Source organism: Tenrec ecaudatus, chromosome 1, assembly GCF_050624435.1.
Source record: "Tenrec ecaudatus isolate mTenEca1 chromosome 1, mTenEca1.hap1, whole genome shotgun sequence".
NCBI lineage: Eukaryota > Metazoa > Chordata > Mammalia > Afrosoricida > Tenrecidae > Tenrec > Tenrec ecaudatus.
Window position 1 is genome coordinate 181,674,350 of NC_134530.1, and position 23,126 is coordinate 181,697,475.

Genomic DNA, 23,126 nt, shown 5'->3' on the forward strand with positions numbered 1-23,126 from the left:
TTAAAAAGAACTGGTTAAAAAATGATTTTTTAAAAAAAGAGTTGCTTAACAGTAAAAACTCGACAGCTCGCCAGTATGCTGAGGAGGATGGTCTAAGTAGCAGTAATTAGCACTGAGGGAGCAGTATCCCCAAAGCAAGAGCAGAACTGAATTCATATTCTGCTTGTCTCCTCACCGGAGAAGCAGTCCTGGCCTGCTGGAGGCTGTTTGGTCAATTAGTTTAAAGGAAGAAAATTCACAGAACAAGTGGAAGATGTTTCATGAGTAATGTGACTTCCACTCTCTCTGCCTACCCCTTCTGGTGGCTTTTCGGAAACTGGTCCCATTGAAGGGCTTCTGGTCCTGTGTGGCTCTAGGCTTCCTCTCAAAACTGCAGCCCTCAGGCGGGGCACAGTCCCTTGTTTGTTAGTTTCATGGCAAGTACATCTGGGTCAAAGTCCAGCACCTCTCTCTCTCCTGGGCTGGATGGGCTGTGAGGCAAGTGTAGAACCTCCAACCTGGAGGTAGATGTGTGTTCAGGTTTTACTCTGCAGAGTTCTCGCTCTCCTTCACGCAGGTTATACATAGGTTTTCAGTGGTTAATTCCTCCAAAGTGGACAGCTGATTCCTTCTTTGGAATCAGCCCACATGCTCCGTAGAGGCAAGGTTGGTGAGCCTTGGTCACACGTACTTCGGGTATGTTGTCAGGAGAGACCAGTCCCTGGGGAAGAACACCATGCCTGGTAAAGTGGAGGGGCCGCGAAAAAGAGGAAGGCCTCCCAGGAGATGGATTAACACAGTGGCTGCAACAATAGGCAGGGACACAAGACTAGTGGTGAAGATGCTGCAGGACCGGGCGGTGTTGCACTCTGTTGTTCACAGGTTGCTATGAATTGGAACTGACTCCATGGCACCTAGCAACAAGAATTCAGGCAAGCCAAGGTGAGCGAAGACTGCAGAAGGGGTAGAGAAGGCAGGTAAGAAGGGACAGGAATCACATTGTAAACATGGTAATTGATCTACAGCACCAATGTGATCCTAATAAAAATCCCAACAGTTTAAAAAAAAAAGGGATACGAAGCAAGCCTCACCCACCCTCATATAGATAAATAGCTTATTATAGGTAATCTAAAGAAAACAGATTCATTATTAGCTCTGTTAGGTTTCTTATGTCCATTTTCAGTTAACAATTGAAGCAAAGGACCATGGTGTGAGGTGCAATGGATGTGAGGGGGAAAAGAGAGGAGCACTAGGAGAGATGTGAAGGAAATAAGCAAACTGAAACCAGTACACTGACATGAACTTGATTCTGCCTCTGTAAGGGCTCTGTAAGGGTGTCCAAGGCTGTAAATCTTTAGGGGAGCAGCCAGGCCATCTTACCCCTTGGAGTGGTTAGGAAGTTTGGACTACTGACTTTGTGATAAGTAGTCCAAGAATTACTCAACAGTGCCAACCGATCAACTGATTAAGATGAAGTCCCCATTTTGATGAGGGAATACAAGAAAGGTCAAACTCAAGGTTAGCTCCCCATTTTCTAAGGCAGGATTAGGTATCTGTGATTTGAGAAAATACAGAAGTAACAGGCTTTTTAATAAGAAGATTGAATTTTGGATTCATACATCTGTAAAGGGTCTGTGAGAAATTCTGGAGAGATTCAGAAAAGAGTTGAACATATGGTTTTGCAGCTGGGCTAATGATATAAATTGGGAAAACAGTATATACTTGATATGATGGGAGTAAATAGAATCACTAGAGAGTGTGTAGCGAATTACAAAAGGGCCAAGGACAGAATGCTGGGGACACCAGCTGTTCAGGAGAGACCAAAACAACGCTCAAACGAAAGAGCCAGAAAAGTAGAGGTCGAAGCAGGAGGGTGTACACCACGGCACCACATGAACAGCATATCAAAGATGAGCTATGGAATGGTGTATCTGTGTTCGCTTCCAATACAATGGTTTTGAAAAAAGAATCAAAAAGAATCAATCATTTGCAGCATATCCTACACATTATTTCATACTGGTTTGGATGGAGGAAGGGGGAGGAGATTTTTAGTATTAAGATTTATTGTCTTTTAATTCACCTACTCTAATCATTAAGTAGCTCAGGTGGTGCAGCCACGTATATGTTGGAGTACTAACTACAAGGTCACTGGTTCAAACTCAACAGCTGCTCCAGGGGAGAAAATTGAGGTTGCCTGTTCCTATAAAGGTCAATAGTCTAAAAAGCCCTATGTAGGGTAGATATGAGTCATAATTGACTCCATGGGACAACTTTTATACCTCAACACTATAGTACGAGGAGCTCTGGTGGAATAACAGGTTAAGTACTCCACTGCTAACCAAAAGGTTGGCAGTTTAAACCCTTCTAGAGCTGCCACAGGAAAAAGACTTGCAACCTGTTTCCACAAAGATTTCAGCCTAGGAAAACCTATGGGGAAACTCATCTGTCACTTGGAGTCACCATGAGTTGGATTTGACTGGTCAGCATCTACCAACAACTATTCTCACTGCCACTGTGTCTGTTCCAGTTCACAGTGACCCAATAAACTAGTGTAGCACCGCTCCTGTGGGTTTCTGAGACCGTCACTCCTTATAGAAGTGAAAAGTCTCATCTTTCTCCCTCAGAGCTCCTCATGGTTTCCAACTCTTGACCATGTGGTTAGCAGCCCAACACATCACCACTACACTAGGACTGATCAAGTATACAAGACCTGGAGCCTCAGGCTGTTGAAAAGTCTACTTAATATGCTCAATATTTTATGGCATTTGTCACCAATACAATGTCTCCATATATATTTTATGTACACCCATATACTCACTGCCATAAAGCTGACTGTGACTCATAGCAATCTAATAGGACAGGGTAGAACTGCCCCTGTAGGTTTCTAAAAGGGTGACTCTTTAGGAGTAGAAAGTTTCATATTTCTCCCCCATACACATAGATAGACATACATGCATAAATCTAGGTTGACATTTCCAAATCTTCAAGTACAGAAAAGAAAGTTATATGAATAAACCTGCTCTCAGAATTGCATGCTTGTCCATAATTATTCTTAAATCATATCTGCCTGGAAAATACAAAGTACTCTTCTGCACCTTTAGACTGTATCAGCAAGAAAGCATATTTAGATTAAGTCAATATTTGGAATTATTGGGCTGTTTTATTTTCTTTAACGAAGAGGTTACTGAGGTCAATCACCTGTGTCCACACTGAAGTATTCCCACGCCTTTCCTAAACAATAGGTCCCACCTCTAAGTTTGGCTTGTCGTCTACTCACATTCCACTTGAGGATAATGGATTCTTGCTCAATTGGTACACTTCTACATATACCATCTATTTAGTTTCTGCTCTCATTTCCTAGGAGGAAGCCTCTGAAAACTTGGATTTAGCCCCTGGAATCAAAGACTGCATCTCTTATAATACTGGGCAAGTAGCTCTGGTGGCAAACAGGTAAGCAGTCAACTGCAGACTAAAAGGTCAACAGGAGAAAAGACCTGGTGATCTGTCCTCATAAAGATTATAGCCTTAAAAAAATAATTTTAAAAAAAGATTACAGCCTCAAAAACCCTACTGGGGGCAGGGAGTTCCTATGGATTTCTATTCCATCCTATACGTCAAAATTGACTTTGAGGTCACACAATATTTAAATATGAAAAATATCATGAAATTAAGAATTTTATGAGTATGTTTTTCCCTATGCAAAGACTTCAAATATTTCTTCTGACAGTTTTATAACTGTAGTTTAAAAGTTTATTTTAAAAATTAGAGAAAACCTGTGTTGTACATAATCCATTATTCTTGAATACACAACCACAGATTAAAGGACAACAATCCTCATGCCTACTGAGTCTCAGCCAGAAAGCAGACCAAGGAATCAAATTAAATGAAGAAAAAGGCATTTCTGGGTTCCGTGACCATCGTGATGTAGCTGTTGTATGTCCTTGAGTCGATTCTATGGTTTTGTAGCAACCGTTTTTCACTAACTCTCATACATACCTGTAAATTCCACCAATGAGCCCTGTGGGGTCAAAGATGAACCACTGGCTGCAAAATAAAAGGTCAGCTCCAAACTCCTGGCTGCCTGTAGGGAGAGTGATGCAGGCAGAAGTCTGCTTCCATGAGGATAACAGTCTTGTTATCGGGGTGCAGCAGGTCTACTCTGTCCTCGATTGCACACAGCAACCACTTCCTCCAGTGATCCCTACTTTTAATCACTCCACGAATACCAAAAAACCTCCCAGACAACACAAAATAATGAGCCATAGGAATCAGATCTGATCGAGATGACAAGGAAAACTTTATTTTCAATCTAATTGAGTCTGGTCTCAAAAAAATTGCAAGCTCATAAATGTAGGGACTGAAACATAAAATGTCAGCTTAGTAATAAAGTTTTCCTACTGAATGTCAATTTTCAGTATCAAAAGTGCTTGTTTTCTATTTAGTTTTATCTTTAGCAACATCTCTAACTCGTTATATCTCGTACATCAAAACTGAAGGGAAGTCAGTGTGACAAATGGTGGCTTTGAGTAATCATACGGAGGAAATAATAAAGAGATACACAAGAAAGGTAGTTTGTCTACTACAGAGGCAGAGCCATAAGCAAAGGAAAGGAGACAGGCAGAGAGATCAGCAGCCAGAAACACTTCTCCCAGATGCACCAGGTATTTCCAATGGTGTAAACCCAACAAAGTTTTGCAGGGTACTCCCTGGAAACACTCGTTAGGGGCAACAGCACACCACTCCTTAGGCTCGTGAACGAAACAGGTAAGGGTCCTTGTTTCACATTTCTTTGTCTTCTTTCCTTTATTTTAAAAGCAACAACATTCACCTTATCTTTGTTCAATTTATCAGTCAATACTTTCCAGATATTGGTGCATTATGTCTGCATATAGACTTCTATGGCAGCTATTAGTTATAAACCATCTAAACAGCAATGTTCCTGCCACTAGATCAAAGGCCAGTATTTGAGAATAGGGAGGAAATGAAACAGATTATGAATCAATAATAAACTTTGAACTGCTATCCATTAATTCATTCAGCAAATGTAGATACAATGATTATAATGCATAAAACTGAACTGGGCTACTGAAAATTTTCAACACTTCAAAAACATGGGATAGAGACCAAAGCCCCTCTGTAGACAATGGAACATCCCCCCACAAGGGGTCGCAGGGAAGGGTTGAGTCAACCAGGTGCAGTAGAGCATGGATGGATCACACAATATTCCTCTGGTTCCTTGAGGCTTCCTCACCCCCCACTGTCATGACCCCAGTGCTGCTTCTCACTCTGGACTGGACCGGAACATGTACACAGTTATAGACAAGAGAACTGGAATGGTAATAGCAATACCAAAGTGTAGGAGGAAGGGAAGAAGAGGAGAAGCGGTAGGGGGATCTGATCGCAATGACCGACACATAACCACACACACCCCTCCAGGGGGGAGAACAACAGAAACCAGAGGGGAAGGGAGACAGCGGTCGGTGTGAGGTATGAAAATAATACTAATTTATCATCTATCAAGGGGCCACAAGAATGGGGGGTGTGTGTGTGGAAGAGCTGATACCAAGGGTTCAATAGAAAGTATATGTCCAGTAAAGAATGATGGCAATATATGTACAATTATGTCTGATACAATTGATGTATGGATTGTAATAAGAGTTATAAGAGACCCCAATATAATGATCTGTTAATTTAAAAAAAAACACAGGATAGAAACAAGAACCCTGAATTTTATGTCAAACCTCTCATTCTTAATATCTTAAAAATGAAAACATTGTGATGCAAGTTTTCTTACTTTTCTTTCCTACTGCCCAGATGGCGAGCAGTGTACTGATCCCCATAGTCAATTAGTACCAGCTGTCGAGAAAAGATATTCACTTTGTTGCCTATAAATAAATCTTCCAAGCGCAGGTCATCGTATTTGGTCCGCTTTAAGAATGTACGGTGATTCTTTACATCATGCTAGAACCAAACACATCAGAAGACAGGTACTTAGCAACGTGGAACGTGACTTATTAAAACCAGCGACAGCTCACAATTCTGTCAAGAGGCTTCTCTTCCTTCTCAGCTACAGATTCAAGCCACACTTTCTTACACCACAGCTTCTGTATTTCCTAGTCGATCTAAGGCAACATCTCTTATTACAGCTTAATTCTGTAAGATCTGATTTTAGAAGAATTTTCTTATTGACAAATCACTTTAGCCAATTAGGCTGCTAAACATAAGACCAGTACTTCAAAACCACCAGCTGCTCAATGGAAAAGTATCTGGCTTTCTACTCCCCTAAAGATTTACACTCTCAGAAACCCACAAGGGCAGTTCTATTCTGTCCTATGGGGTCGCTGGGAGTTGGAATCAACTAGATGACAGTGAGTTTTTGAGTGCCTACAAAATTCCAGAGAAAAACAGTCACTCCTACATCCAAATTTCTGCTTTCCTGATTACATAAAATCCCAATACAAAATAAGTCCATCTGTTAAATGGGGTTGCCCAGGAAAGGACACACATAAAAAGCATGACTCTCTTAGCTCATTCTTCAATTTTAACTTTTTTTAAATTAGTCATTTTATTGGGGGGCTCTTACATATCTTTTAACAATCCATCATTTAATTGTATTAAGCACACTTGTACAAATGTTACCATCAACATTTTCTTTCTACTTGAGCCCTTGGTATTAGCTTGTCTTTTTTACCCTCCCTCCCTCCCTCCCTCCCTCACACACCCACCCTCCTGAATACTTGATCAATTACATGTTATTATTGTGATTTTGCATCTTACACTGTTCAATTTGAATTTTTGTAGCGCTGACCCCAAACCCATTAAACTCACTGCCATCAAGTTGATACTGACTTACAGCAACCCTATGAAATTTTATAGAAATAGCAGCTTTCAATAATGATGAGCTATTTACAATGTTATAATGGATCATCATTAACTATAACCACTTATTATTCTTTAATACAAAGTATATATAATCCTATTTCAGTTTTCTAAAAGAAAATGTTAATATCTTTTTTGTTTAAAATTTTTAAAATATAATTTCTATTTTTGATCTTAAAAAAGGTAATCTTGTTTTAGAGTTATGAATATAAATTTCCTGTTACTATATAAGAAAAATTCCATATATAAACACATAAATGCATATATACTAAAAACTAAACTCATTTCCATTGAATCACTATCACCAATACACACACACAAACACACACACACATTTACACATTCCTACTCTTTTCCATAGCCTACCTTCACCTCCCTTTGCCCACTTCCAGTAGAAAAGACTCACTTACCATTTCCACAGATCCATCCACTGGGTAAAATAAAAGCTCATAACGTCGAAGAAGTGAAGCATTTGGATCGTACCACTCTACAATGAAAGCGTATCTTTCACCACGATTCTGCAAAGACAAAAGAATTTTAAACAATGACATATAAAACATAAGTACTCTTGTATTAGTCATACAAAGTAAAGCTTTAAAATCACCAAATATGTGAGACAAACTTGCTAATATATATTTCTTATATTGAATTATTCTGCTTTTCAACAATATATCAACAGTTATAAACACACCCTTATAAATAGTTCCTTGTAACCTCTAATTAAACAGTCTCATATATCTCAAAGATAAGGAATGTTTCATACCCCATGACCATCCAATCAGCCTGAGAAAATTAACATCTTCCTTAATCAGACTACTGTAATTATTCAGTCATATTATATATGTAAGATTATCAATAAATATATTGAAATATTTCTGAGAAGACATGAACTTTTAACTTTCCTAAATTTAAGAATCTTAGGAATTTTATATTTTTGTCATTACAAATACAGCAGACATCCTTTATCTCCGTAGTAATTTCACTTGATAATATCTTGTTATAGAAATAGTAAGAGTATGCTAGTTGGGTCCTCTGAGAAGCAGACATCAAAATATGATTAAAAGAGCAAGAATTTCATCCAGAGAAATTCCTGTCAAAGAAAATGAAGAAGGAGCCAGGGAAGAATGGAAAAGATGACAGATTGACATCCGTCAACTAAGCCAGAGGGCAGAAAACTTAGATGGAATCATCCCAGAATGCGGGGCAATCTAAGGAAGGCTCAGCAAGGTCACCAGCAAACACCCCAGTCAAAGTTGGTCATCAGAAGAGTCCCTTGTCTCCCAAGGATGGGGGCTGCTTCAGCACCTCAGCTTCTCTCTGCCACTAGCTGTGATCTGCCCCTCGGAAGCATATCCAAAGAACAAAAGCAGCAACCGACTTCAGAGCACAGCAGCTAGAGCACTTAGACCAAGTGGGAGGTCTAGGAGCCCTGGTGTCATAGCTAGTTACACAGTGGGTTGCTCACGGAGGAGTCAGCAGTTTGAGTCTACCAGCTGCTCCTACGGAGAAAGATGAGGCTCTCTGCCCTTGTAAAGATTTAAATCTTTGGAAATCCAAAGGGGAGGTTTTACTCTAACATGTTGGAATTGACTTGATGGAAAAGGGTTTGGTTTACTTTCAAGTACACTCTCTTGGCCACCACAAAGAAGTTTTTGGCAACGAATGTATAAGGCTGCTTTACTCAATTGATGTATGTATAGATTGTGATAAGAGTTGTATGAGCCCCAATAAAATTATTTATTTTAAAAAGTTTTTGTTTTGTTTTTTCAGCAAAAGATCAGCTCCTTTTCCTTGACTATGAATATTTAGTTAAAATAGCCCAGTCTCTTTACAATAAATAATTGTTTAAGGAAGGAACTTGGGGATTTGCTGCTAATTCTAGAATTGCCATCTAATTTTCGAGTTAAGCTATATGGGGAAGTCTGTTTAAGCTAATAATTTACTTATAAATTCTAATGGTGGAAGTTTGTCTAGGATGTTTCTGATTATGCTAATAAGCTACAATACAGATGGATAGTTTGTAAAACTTTATTTTTCCAAAAAGTCCTATCTAAGCAATCAAGAGAAATGTAAAATGGGACACACTATAACATTAGTAAAAGTCTTCCTTCATATATTTTCCAACCACACATAACTGCCCGCATTAACATTCTATAACCAACAGAAATATCCTTCAATAACTGATGGTAAAATGAAGACTTTCCAGGCAAACAAAAGTCAAAAGAAATCATTGCCAGGAGGAGTACATTAAGAGAAATTCTAAAGGTTTTTTTTTTTTTAAAGAAAGAATAGAAACAATGCCAGATGATTCAAAAAACAAGAAATGCATGATGAACAAAGAAGTTGAAACATATGGGTAAGTCTGAATAAACAGTATCTACACACAACAATAATAGCATCTTATGGGGCTAAAAGCAAGCAGGATTTGAATGAAACAATATTATAAAGTACGTGACGGGATAACAGTGTTCTTCAAATTACGTACAGCAAGTAAGTACCTCTTACTTTAGTTGCCAAATATATTCTCTTGATTTATTCCTATCACACTTCAATGCATACAAGTGAACAAGAATCTCCATTAAAATTATAGTGTCACAAATCAGAGATAGTCCCAATATTTCATTCTATCTCCCCAGAATGACTTTTCTTCTATTTCTAAAATAGCAGGAAAACACTTTTCAGAATGCTTAGTAAATTGTTACTGTTAGTTTCCAGCCAATGGGCTCCGACTGTGGCAACGTTTACCTAAAAGAATGAAACCGGGCCCAGTCCTGTGCTACTTTCATGATTCTTGGTATGTCTGAGAGCGTAGTTTCAGCTATTGTGCTATGTAAGCCATCTCTCACTGAGGGTTTCCCTTCCTGGGACTGAGCCTCCAGTTTACCCAACATGCGCTCCTTTTCTAGGAAGTGCTCTTTTCAAAGTACGCAAGACGAAAGTCTCACATGCTGGCTTCCAAGGAACAAGTAAATTAGTGACAGGAAAATCATCCAAGCTTTATGCAGCCAGTGATAATCATAACCATGACAAACATAATAATGACCACTATAGTCAGAACATCTCCAAATTACCAGGCCCTTTAAAATATTATCTCACATCATTCTCGTAACAGAAAATGTAGAACAAGAACTCTAAGGATCAGAACAATAGGAACACTGGCCACGGTCACACATCAAGGAAATGACTGAGCCAGAACCCAAATTTTGACTCTTTAGAGTTTTCAAAGTCTACACTTTGTCCCATTATATTCTGATGGAAAATTACACAATAGTTCTTTTTGAAAGTATTGATTTAATGGGCCCAATCCAGTGAATACCGAGTTATTTCACTACTTCCTCATATGAAGTCAAATAATATAGACAGGGCTGAGCTTTGCAACCTTTGACAGTCATGTAGAACAAAGCAATTACAACTTATAAAATGGTGTGTAGGAATACAACATTGTTCCCTATGATAAGAAACATTTAATGAAGTATCCCTTTTCAATATATTCCAATTTCAGAATTTTAAGGAATCAAAGGTCTGAGAACTATGCCCTTCTATGATACCATCAATTTAATATATTTTTAAAGCATATGCATCGCATTTTTAAACCTGGAAGAGAACCAAAAGTAGAGACAGCTAAACTAGAGACAGAGGCGAGCGTGATACCGTTCTGTAACAGGGGGCCTTGAGCTCAGAGAAGCTCCTAGTCAACCCTTCTCTCTAATAGCTGTGTGCTATTCTAGAGAGATTGCCTCAGAGACCGAGAGCCAGTGCCAGCTGTGGAGTGCATTCCCCAGGATGTCTTGCACCATCTCCTGGTGGAAACAGAGCATGCGCAGACAGAAATTTCCAGAAGCCCTCACACACCATGGGAAACTTTAAATTCTCCCTTCACAGGTGCTGGAGATGAAGGCATTTTTTGACTGCACTAATCTTCAGATCATGATTCTCCCTCCTAGGACCCTCTAATAAAATTCACCACTGTTTCTGCTTGGCTTAATCGGAACAATTCTTTTTTTTTTCAAACAGTATTATTGGCACGTAATCCACTATCACACAATTCAATAGTTCAATCATATTAAGAGTTGTACATCATTACCACAATCAATTTTAGAACATTTTGTTTTCCCCATGATTAAATTGCCTTTAAAATGAGTTGTGTGGTCACATTCAGTTCAATCAGAGTAACTCTTGATCTTGGTAAGAGACAAGAACCTAATTCTGATGAGAGTTTTTACTTAGGAAATTACAGGAATTATACACGGTGTGAAGGAGCTCTGATATAACTGCAAAATGGCTGTTAAGAGCTGCCTACCACAAAAGATGCCAACGATTTTTGAGACAGGGCTGTGCTGTGGTAGAACAAAGAAGGCTTTGATGTGTGGCACGGAGGGTTATCTGTTGAGCTGCTAACCACAAAGTCAGCAGTTCAAATCCACCAGCTGCTCTGCTGAAAGCGAGGAGACTCTCTGCTCCTATAAAGATTCACAGTCTCGAAAACGCAGCGGCAGTTCTACTCTGTTCTATTGATTGCAGATAGGTTTTTGGTTTTCGGTATACAGGAGACCCATGGGATTGTGTATTCTCCAAAAAACGGTTTCCCCCCTGGGAGTGGGTAAGAGCTCTTATTTGCTGTTGGTGAGGAGTAGGAGTGAGGCTAACATCTCATTGGGGGAGGGGCAGACAGCATTCCTTTGCTCTTTGTTTTCTGCTCTCTCTGGCAGCATTATTTTATGACTTTGTTGAGGTCTGGTCAGAATAATTTTCTCAGTCTGTTTCCAACACAGACACGGATTCTTGCTTCGATAACAATTTGCTCTAAAGAGAATTTACTGAGTTTTTTATCCTGCAGGTGTTACAAGGAACATATGGCTGGTTTGGGGTTTGTTTGTGTTTTTTTTCGGGGGAAAGAGTGAACGAGGCTGGTATTATTTGTCTTGGTCTTGTACGGGCACCACTGGTGGCACAGAGGTTAAGCACTTTACAACTAACCAAAAGGCAGGCAAATCAAACTCACCAGCCGCTGCATGGGAGAAAGATGTATCAATCTGCTTCCCATAAAGATTTACAGCCTGGAAAATCTTAAGGGACAGTTTTTATCCTATAAAGCTGCTCGTCACACTGTGTTGCCCATAAGTGACTGCTTTGAAACCATTAACTCTGTGACCAACAGTTACTGTACTTCCTTTCCTCGAGAGAAAAACAATGTAAGAAGCCACTTTTTTATTGTAAATGGGGGACAGATTAGATACAAGAAGTGAAACACAACTGGGGAAGAAAGAGATATTTTACTTTTTAAGATTTCCTCGGAGACTCAACAACCTAATGAAATGTTGAAAGGAGAGCTTGTTGCTTTCCACAATAGCAAAATAAATCCCTGACAAACATCAAAAGAAAAGCAAAAAATTAAAAATGTCCATAATACTGTGAAAATGCCTAAGTTCTTGGGACCAACCTCTTAAGAGTTTTGACCTGGAGTTTCAAATGACCTACACAAAGGAAAAAAATTCATGTCATTTTGAAAAAATTTTCCCATTCCTTCATCTACAGCTATGATTTAACTCAAAGAGACTGTTCAAAGCTGCATAAAAATAATGGAATTCCTATTTATAGACAAGTAAACGCTACAGAAAATGGGTGTACTAAGTACAAATTTTATTCAAACTTAATTTAAATTAACTTTCCAATTTGCCTGTGTAGTAACAGCTGGGATTACTCCCTAGACTAACAGGAGAACATCTGGACTTGCCACAACAGAGTCCCATTCTAACTGGACTTTCAACTCACTGCCTTAGCACACAAACACATGAGCATCACACACCTCCTGGACAAAAGTTACCTGTAATTTCTTTAATGTAATTTACTTTTTAGCCTCATCTAGTCAAGGGCTTGATTTTTCGTGTTGACAATGTTGGAGATCTTTTTATTCAAATCTTCGATTTTCCAGGTAAAGAAACTAGAGAATATAAATAATTCACAAAAAGTCACGCAGCTAGATAATAACTGGACCCAAACCAAAAAATACACTTCCTGTGATTCAGACATTTTCAAGATACCAACACTGTAGAGTCAAATCACGAGGAAGAACTAAAATTTTAGTTTTTACGTGCCAGAGTAAGTCAACTCAAAGTGATAACGTGCCAAAAATGTATGTGGAGTAGACTGCTCCCAGAATTTCCAAGGCCTTTTGGGAGCATGTCGCCAAGCCCTCTGGACATCCTATAGTCATGAACTCGGCCCTTGAAAAGCCTATTACCATATATACTTGAGTATACGCTGACCCAAATTTCAGCCTAGGCACACACCTACTTTTACCACAAAAACTGCATTAAAAATGTGCTGAAAAACTCAGCTTATACAAGAGTATGTATGGTATATTAAAAATGTAAGGTCCATGCAAAGTTCATAAGAACAGATGGATGTTACTTTATGACTTTAAAAACTTTACCTTGCATGTGTAGTCATTTTAGTGGGTATGTTAAAAATGTTTTAGTGTATCTGTAGTCTTTGACGCATACAAAGGTGCACTATATGTTATCTAAGACAGTCATTTGGGTGCAGTTCGATGCAATCCATACCAATGGTTTAGACAAGTACAAATACAACTTAAAGATAGATTTAGGCACAGAACCCATTGTAATCCAAGACTGCTGTGTTATGCGGGTGTGACTACACGAACATATTCAGAAACTCAATTCCAAGGGGGTACCCAAAATAAGCCTAAGAATTTTTTTTCAAAGCTATGCATTTAAATTTTTTTAACAAAAAAACCTATCACCTTCAAAGTACTTTCCACTACACTTAATACATTAGTCAAATCTGTGATTCCATTCTTGGAAACATTTTTTAAATTCATGGGGAGGAGACAGCCAGTCAGGGTGCAGTAATAGCACCGATGAAACATACAACTTTGCTCTAGTTTTTAATACTTCCTCTCCCCCACTATCATGATCCCAATTCTACCTTACAATTCCGACTAGACCAGAGGATGTATACTGGTACAGATAAGAGGTGGAAACACAGGGAATCCAGGGCAGATAAGCCCTTCAGGTCCAATAACGAGAGTAACGATACCAGGAGGGTAAGGGAAGGTGGGGGAGGAAGGGGGAACCAATCACTATGATCTACATGTAACCCCCTCCCTAGGGTACAGACAACAGAAAAATGGGTGAAGGGAGATATCGGATAATGTAAGATATGGAAAATAATAATAATACATAAATTATCAAGGGTTTATAAGGGAGGGAAGGTGGGGGGAGGAGGGGAAAAATGAGGAGCTGATACCAAGGGCTCAAGTAGAAAGCAAATGTTTTGAGAATGATATGGGCAACAAATGTACAAATGTGCTTGACAAAATGGATGGATGTATGATTTGTGATAAGAGTTGTATAAGCCCTCAATAAAATTATTTTAAAATAAAGTGAATTTTTTTAAGTAAAAAAAGATTTAAACTTAGCATCTCCCACATCTCCAATTCTTTTAAGATTTCAAATTAGAGCCTAGTTTTTATGGGACATACACATAGGGTTCTGTAACTTGTATTCACTGGAAAGGTTGCATAACAGAGTATTCAATCTCTGCAATTCCAACTCTATATTTCAATACTCTCCAAAATAATAGAAGGTATATAACTGTAAAAGCTAGGTGCTTCATCTGTTTATATCTCACATACTTTGGACATGTTGTCAGGAGAGGCCAGTCCCTGAATAAGGACATCAATCTTGGTAAAATAGTGGGGCAGTGAACATGAAAAAGGTTCTCGACTAGATGGATTGACATAGTGGGTAGAACAAAGGGCTCAAATATAAGAACAATTATGAGCATGGCACAGGACCAGGCAGTATTGCATTCTCTAAGGTCTTTTTGAGTTGGAAATGACTCAACAGCACCTAACAACAAAGTCTCCCATAGGTAGTGAGAGTGGCTTCTCGGGGCACCTGTGTGTAACCTTAGAACAGCACTGCGCACACATCTCCCCTACACATTTCTCTCAGATGCAGAGTCTTTCTTGATTTGTGATGCTGCGGCTGAGGCCACAGCAAACTGCAGTCGACTTTTTAAAAGGCCTTTGCAAAGCAATCAGTAGGAAATATAAATGAGCTTGTAGCACATGGAAAAACAAAAATGTGGCTAAAATTATATCTATGAATAAAAAAGAAACTACTGAGCACATACAATTATTTCTCTACTAATAAATTACTTTTTGCAAAGGACATCATAAATCAGATTCAGAATACAAATGCTTGCCTTTTCAAGAGCTTAGACAAAGAAAGGCATAGGTCTGTCTGTTACTGTCGATAAAAAATTGAATAACAATTTTATTTTAAAATTTTATAACGCCATCTGTTATGCATTATTAGTATTTTAATTCAAACTTCTCAAAGGAAAGGAACCATTCAAAAAGTCTACAACCGCATAAATTAGCATGAAATTGTTGAAAGTTATAAAGGTGAGAAATTAAACCCTATGCTTTGGCTTGGCTGGGAAAGTAAAGATGTAGTAAAGAATACTAACAAAACATTTGTGTATATAACATTTAAAATCACATTGGACCTTATACTTATTAACATTCTATATATTCAAAAGAACCAGCATCATATTTTACCATTTAGCTTCTCCAAGATGTAATAATTACATAGCTCATTTTCCAGGACCATGCTGGGATGTGAGGGTTGATAGGTTTATGAAAAAGGACCTGCCTTCCCAAAGCAAAGCAGGAATATTTTATATATTTTGTTTAAAGGGACAAATATGTACAGAGAAGAAAGCATTTCACTCCAAGTTTCCTTTTTATTTTGTTAAAAATAAAGCATACAGAATTTTAAAAATAAATTATCTAAAATATTCATTTGATGAATCAATAGTTAAGTAAGGTATTTAATGCAAAAATGTTTTTGAGTAATGTTTTAGCTCAATAGTAATAAGTCTAGAGGAACAGCAGAAAAAAATAAAAACTATTCCCATTATCTAACAACACATCAATTACAAATTCAAAAGAAATAAAATATTAATGTGAATGAAAAAATAATCTCTCAATTCTTAAGCACTTGGGGTGAAAGATGAGTTTATGTGTGCATCTCTGATAATAATATATAATTTTTATTGCTTCTCAAATAAACACAAGGTTTCAAAAGAGGCGTTTTGATAATACATTGCTCAATGCATAAGTAAAAAAAATTGACTTCAAAATGATTAATTCTTGACATAGCCTCCAGCTAGATCTACAGACTTCTAAAAATGGTATCTCCCTCTCTCTAATACTTCTGCAAATACATAAGCACTCTTTGATTTACTGGTATGAACAGCAATTAAATTCTGGCAAGAGGGTGAGCCAAGCAGACACGTTATATAGACCCTCTACAACACAGACATGAGAGACCAAATGAAATACACATGGATAATCTCCCTAGAACACTAAATTTCAAAGGAAAACAGAGAAATGGATTGAATACCACCTTGAAGAAGAAGCTGACCAGAAGTGCCAGAGAGGCAACAGGTGAATTATCCACTGGCCTGACCCAGCACAGACATCTTGAACTTTTGGAAGCAGCATATGATTAAGACAGTGGATGGAGACACATTACACTGGTGGCTGGTGATGAAAAAGCTGGGATTCTCTCTTGTTCCCCACAGCATTTCTGGTAACCAGAAGTATGGCCAACCCCACCACTACCCACTCTATGACCAGAGACACCCCTCACCCCTGCATATCCCCTACCCTGCCTAAGGTCAGAGCCATACTCATGAATTGAGCTCCTGGTGCAACACACCCAAGTCTAGAAGCACATGAACTTCCCCTCATCAGACCAACAGAATACACAGTGATACACAGTTCCCAGCCATCCCTGGGTAGACAAGAACTCCTTCCAAAACCAGCTGCCCTGCCCACAGCTGCTCTCTGGGGATGAAAGAGTTCCTTCCAGGAATAAGCACTTTCTGAGTTGGCACACCCTACCTTCCAGATCAAGCAGCCTGACCTCAGATAACATCTAGGTTGACAATAAATCTGTCTAGGACTGGACTTCTGAACACATTGCTCTCCTCAACTCCCACTGTGAACCTCGTGGGTGACAGAGGGTGTGGACTCAATATCAGGCATTCTACTCCCCAGTTTTCTTTCTGGGTCTTGCCCCAACCCTAGTTTTCTTCTTTTTTTCACCCCTTTATTTTCTTTCCCTTCCCATTTTTATCCTTCCTTTCATTTTTTTCTTTCTTTTCTTGTTTCTATTTTTTTTCTTTTTTCATTTCTCTTCATTTAATTTTTTAATATTTTTTCTCCCCTCTCTAGTTTTGTTCATTTTATGTTTTTTAATTTGTATCCTTTATTTGTCTTTTCGTGCATTTTTTCTCTTCATCTTTCTTTCTCTTTATTTTCCTTTTATTTAAAAATTTTTTTTTCTTGCAGTTGCTTGCCTACTTTCCCTGCTTGACTCCTTAAATTTCTTTATTGATGTTTGCTTTTGTGTTCTTCAGTGTTTCTTTTTCCTTTTTCCTGTCCCACCCAACAGGAGACAGCAGCCATGCTCACAGCACCTAGCTGCATCCATGCCACCTATTGGGTAAGCACCATTGATTACTCCTGTAACAGCCGATCACTGACGGCAGCCAACATAAACCAAACTCCCCCTCAACAGTGCTGCATGAGCTGTGCACACGCTCATATTTTCTATCACATCCACCAGAAGACAGGTGACAAGTGCCAACATACAATTAGCAATTAAATACATATGCAAATACTCCACAATGTCTTGGAAACAAAAGACAACTAACAGTTGAATGAACTATGATAATGTATATCAAACAATTGCCCAAAATACTGAACCCAAAGATTCTTCAAAGAATAAATGGCCTTGTAAATACCTGATGTGAAATTCAAAAGAATGATACTTAAGTATTTTCAACAGATTGGGAGAAAGATCAAGAAAGATACAGGGGGTGGAATCAAGTAAAACATACAAAAATCTTCAGAAAATTTTAAAAAAACACATAAACAAACTGACACGATAAATGATAAATTACAAGTGATTCAAAACACTTAATTGAATCAATGTAGTTTAAGACAAATCTCTCAATGCTACTGATAGGATAAAAATAAGGGGAAAAGAAAAACAAAGATAATTCTGGAGAAAGCCTCAGAATTGTCTGAGACACCATCAAGAAAAACAACTCAAGCATGATTGGAATTCTAGAACAAGAAGAGGAAAGGGAATGGGGGGTGGTGGGGAAAGCACATACATTTTTCTAAGAGTTGTTGGAAGAAAATATACCTAATATCACAAAAGAGAAAATATGCATTGAAGAAACTGAACAAATACACAAATCCCATAAAAAATTACCAAAACACATAATCAAACATTCTAAAACCAACGACAAGGAAAGAATGCTGTGAACACAGTGGGGAAAATTGAAAAGTTACCTACAAAAAGGAACCAATGAAACTAAGTTCTGATTTTCCAGCAGAACATACACAGAAAAGAAGGTAATGGGAAAACATACCAAAAAATATAAGAAAAAAAGTGACAACCAAGAATCATATACTCAGTAAAACTGTCCTATGATGGTGAAATTAGGACATTTGCAGATAAACAGATTAAAGTAATTAGTAAAAACCAGATAAAGCTATAAGAAACCACTAAAGAGAGTTCGTTGAACAGAGAACCAAGAACAGTCAACAACCTGAGATTAACAACATGCATGACAACACAACTCAAAAGTTAGCCGATGGATACAAGTAGCCAAAGTAAAAACAAAAAAACCTGTAAATTGGAAAATAGGGAATCAGAGACACTAATTTGTAACAAAGACAATAACATAGTAAAGAGAGGGAATTATAAAATTCCAAACGGAAAGGAAGCCAAGTGGATTTCCTGGGTGAAGAGAAGGCAATACAATAACAGGGAAACACTGGGAGGACTGAAAGTGTCAAAGGCAATCTTTTAATAACAGTGACCTACCAAAAGATGCATAGATGGGCAAATAGGCTAAAAGGTGTGGGTGAATGGACAAGAGTAAACCCTCAAAAAATATATATGTTTGATGGGGATAGTTGTAAATATATACATATGTAGTTTGACAGAGGATATTTACCTTTGATGCAACTATATCCATGAATGTGGTAGAACATAGTAGGCAAAGTTATGAAAACTTCTCAGACATAACCAAACACCTTGGGATAATTAGTTGCTGGCCCAGCAAGCTCAGGACCATAGTATTGGGGAATACCAAGGTCAAACTGGCATAATGGTACATAAAGACAATGTTCTACATCCAACTTTGGTGAGTAGTGACTGGATCTTAAAAGCTCATGAACAGTCATTTAAGGCACAACTATTTGGGAGGAAAAAATAAAAATGAAAAGTAAAGCCACATGGTGATAATTAGTCCAGTGGTGTAATGGACTACGCAAATATTAGTCTCCATAACCCTGAGAGTTTAAGAACTAGATGGTACCTGGCGAGCAACACTAACTGCTCTAAAAGGGATCACATTAGGCGGTCTTGGCCAGAGTGGGAGAAAAATGTGAAAGAAAACTCAAAATCATGAAAGAGATCAGACTTACTGGTTGGACACTGGTGGAACCCCCAACAGCATGGCCCTTGGGCACCCTGTGTATCTGAAACTAATTAATCCACATCGCTCAGTCTGCAACAAAATACAGCACACAGGTCTAGGAGAACAAAAATGCTAGTGAGGTGCACACACCTTAGCATAATTCACCATTCTGGATTAAGGGGAAGTATTTATCCAAGGATAAAATTCAGAAGTATTAGGAAAAGAGGAGGAATCGAATCAGAAGAGATTACACTGAGAATAAGATTAAAGATGGTGTGTATGAATCATTGAATGTAAAATTGACAATCTGCTCTGTAAACCTTCACCAAATTCACAATAAAAGGTTTTTAAGGTAAATAAATAAAAAATCCACTGCTGTTAATCAAACTGCTTCTGACTCATAGCATCCCTGTACAAAGTTTATAAGACTGCAAATCCGTTCTTAGTCTGGAAGCTCCTCCACACACACACACACACACACACACACACACACACACATACACACACAAAATGATAGACTAGTGGTGGACCACTGGTAACATGATAAATGGAGACAAAAAAACCAAAGCAGTCAAGGATTTCGTTTTGATTGTATCCACAATCAACGTTCATTGAAGCAGCAGTCAAGAGATCAAATGACACCTTGCACTTGGTAAATCTGCTGCATGAGAAATCTCTGTTGAAGCAATGTTAGTAAGCAAAGATGTTATTTTGAGGACTAAGCTGCACCTGGCCCAAGCTATGGTGTTTTTAATCACCTTATATGCGTGTAAGAGTTGAACATTGAATGGATTGTTATAAGAGCTGTAAGAGTCCCCAATAAAATTATTTATTTTGAAAAGAAAAGAGTTGGACATTGAATAGGGAAGACTGAAGAAGAATCTATGTGTTTGAATTATGGTGCTGGTAAGGAACACTGAAAGTACCAAGCACTGCCAAAAGAACATCAAATTTGTCTTGGAAAAAGTACCACAGGATGCTCCTTAGAAGCTCGTAGAGTGAGACTTGGCCTCACGTACTTTGGCCATAGCTGGAAAGACCAGCCCCAAGAAAAGAACATCATGCTTGGTACAGTAGAGAGGCAAGGGAGCAACGTGATGATCAATTCTTTTTAAAAGCAAGTTAACTATGGAAGTGTGTGATATATCAAGAAACTACTGGGGGTAAAAAGGAAGAAAACAAACTTGACCTATGATTACCATGTGTGAAGGAGGTAGAGTTGTGCTGAAGGGGCATTGAATCAATTTTAATGGTGGTGGATCAATTTGGAGAAGGATGTCAATAATAGTTGTACAACATGAAAAGTATAATCAATGGCACTGAATTATACATGTAGTTGTTGAATATGAGAATGTCTTGTTGTGTATATTTTTGCCACAACTTATAAAAATAATTACATGAATAACAAGGAGTACAAAGAAGAAGAAAATGTTCTAAAATTTATTGTGTCAATGATTGTACAACAGTTCTTGATATGGTTGAACCACTGAATTGTATGCTAGGTAGATGAAATGAAGTGTCGATAATGCAACAGAAAAGGAAGCAGAGAGGCAGTGTAAAAGAGGAAGGTTCTCAGCAAGTCGGACTGACACAGCGGCTGCAAGGACGAGCTCAAACATAAACACAATTGTGGAGATGGCACAGGAACGAACGGGCAGTGTTTTGGTCGGTTGGACACGGGGTTGTCATGAGTCAGCCAACTCAGCAGCACTTAACAACAATGAGCACTTAGCTATTGTCTATCTTTTATCAATGTTGAAGGAAGCCTACTAAACTAAATTTATGATTTACCAGTAAGATCAAAACTTATCCTTTGAAAGATCATCTCCTCCCATTAATCACCTCCTTCATCACCTCCAAAAGAAAAGGAGAAAAAATAATTAAGCTTTCCCCTATTAGAACCAAACAACATAGTCACCAAAATACATGTGCTGAAATAACATTTAAAAAATAAAATTGTACATGCACAGAGCTGGAAAAAATCATTTCCACGGGGACATATTAGTTTACCTCGGCCAGTGACTCACCCTTGCCTAGATGATAGCTCAAGCTCCAAACTCACTACCAGCAAGTCAGTTCTAACTAACAGTGACCCTACAGGGCAGAGTAGGCTTGCCCTTTGGTATTTTTGAGGTTGTAAATCTTTTGGGGAGCAGAAATCTTCATTTTTGTCCCACAGAGCAACTAGTGATTTTGAACTGCTGATATAAGGGTACCTAAGATGCTTCAAAACACGACTTTGTTAGTTAAATAAGCAAACATAAAGGGTGGGAGCATCTAAGACAGTGGTTCTTAACCTTCCTAATCCTGCAACCCTTTAATACAGTTCCTCATGTTGTGGTGAGCCCCCAGCTATAAAATTATTTTCATTGCTACTTCATAACTGTAATTTTGCTGCTGTTATGAATCGGCAAACCCCTGTGAAAGGGACGTTTGATCCCCCAATGGGGTCGTGACCCATAGGTTGAGAACCGCTGGTCTAAGACAATTGACTGTGGCGGTCACACCACATAAAGTTCTCATAGAAGTATGAAGGTAAAGGAGAAAAAAATATCTCCCAAATCACTTATTGAGTGTACAGGAAGAGCCAATAAAACACCGCACAAGAATCACTTCTACAAAGCCAGTTTAATAATTAAAGAGCAAGTTGTGAATGTATATATTACTTGAACGCATGCTATCAAAACTCAGTGCTACTTAAAAGTCTTTGCTCCTGCCTTCAAGCAATGAAGTATTTCATGAACAACAAACTCAAATTAGCTGCATGCTTTGTTAGCATATTTCTCGATCCATTTTCTATCCTTATTCTGCTCCTTCAACTTTGATACTTTGGTCTACACTCTTCCAAATTACAAATCATTGTAATCACTAATTGTGTCAGAAATTAAAATGTAAAATATCTTTAATTGGCCCCTTTGTTTATTTTAGGAGCCTTGGTGGCATAGAGCTTACGTGGTCAGCAGTTAGAAACCACCAGCAACATGGTGGGAGAAAAAGTAGTCTCTCTCCTCCTGTAAAGAGTTACAGTCTCGGGAACTCACCGCAGCAAGTTCTACCCTGTCCTATACGGTTGCTAGGAGTCAGAATTGACTCCGTGGCAGTGAGTTTGGTTTTGACTACTTATTTAGTAATAGCTATAGTAGGGGGGGGGGAAACAAAGTATGAAAGAAAAGAAGAAACTATCCCATACAGAATTCCCAAGGTAAAAGTCCACCCACTTTAGAAAAGAATGGGGTTTCTCACACCATCCCACTTGCAACTGGAGTCAGTACCATGTAGCCGTCCAAATGTGCAGGCTTCTCCCAGGCCCTTTGTGCTCCATGGTGGGCATCTGGTCTCTGAGAAGTTAACTAAACTCTCTACGCCTCAGCTGCTCAGTAAGAGTGATATTGGGATTCAATGGGTTAAGCTGGTTAACATTATTTTTAGCACAGGAAGAGTCGGCTCAGTAAGTGGTGGAGTGATGCTGCAGAAGAACAGAACAAGGAAGAGGAGCAGCAGGAGCGGGAGGAGCTTGGAAGAATCTTTCATGTTCCACGTGCGAGGCTGTCTTTATATGCCCATCTATGCTACAAGATCACCAGGTCCCTCTTTAAACTGCAGGCCCCGAAGCACATGTTTTTGCTTCGTGGGGATAGGGGGAGATCAGGGAAATAGTTCTTACTCATCATCACAACCTAAGAAGAAGTGGCTGATTTTCCTGGATGATGAGTAAAGGCGAGGGCAGGTAA

The 23,126-nt window shown here is 38.6% G+C and overlaps 1 protein-coding gene across 1 annotated transcript in view; it reads right to left on the minus strand.

Annotated features, from left to right (window-relative positions):
- Window positions 1-23,126, minus strand: part of NME7 (NME/NM23 family member 7) — a 297,332-nt gene that overhangs the window by 243,708 nt on the left and 30,498 nt on the right. The window contains exons 2-3 of the mRNA XM_075564565.1: window positions 7,269-7,376; window positions 5,774-5,940 (exon numbers count right to left, since the gene is read on the minus strand). Coding sequence (XP_075420680.1) covers window positions 5,774-5,940; window positions 7,269-7,376 — 275 coding nt within the window. The remainder of the gene's footprint in view (window positions 1-5,773; window positions 5,941-7,268; window positions 7,377-23,126) is intronic.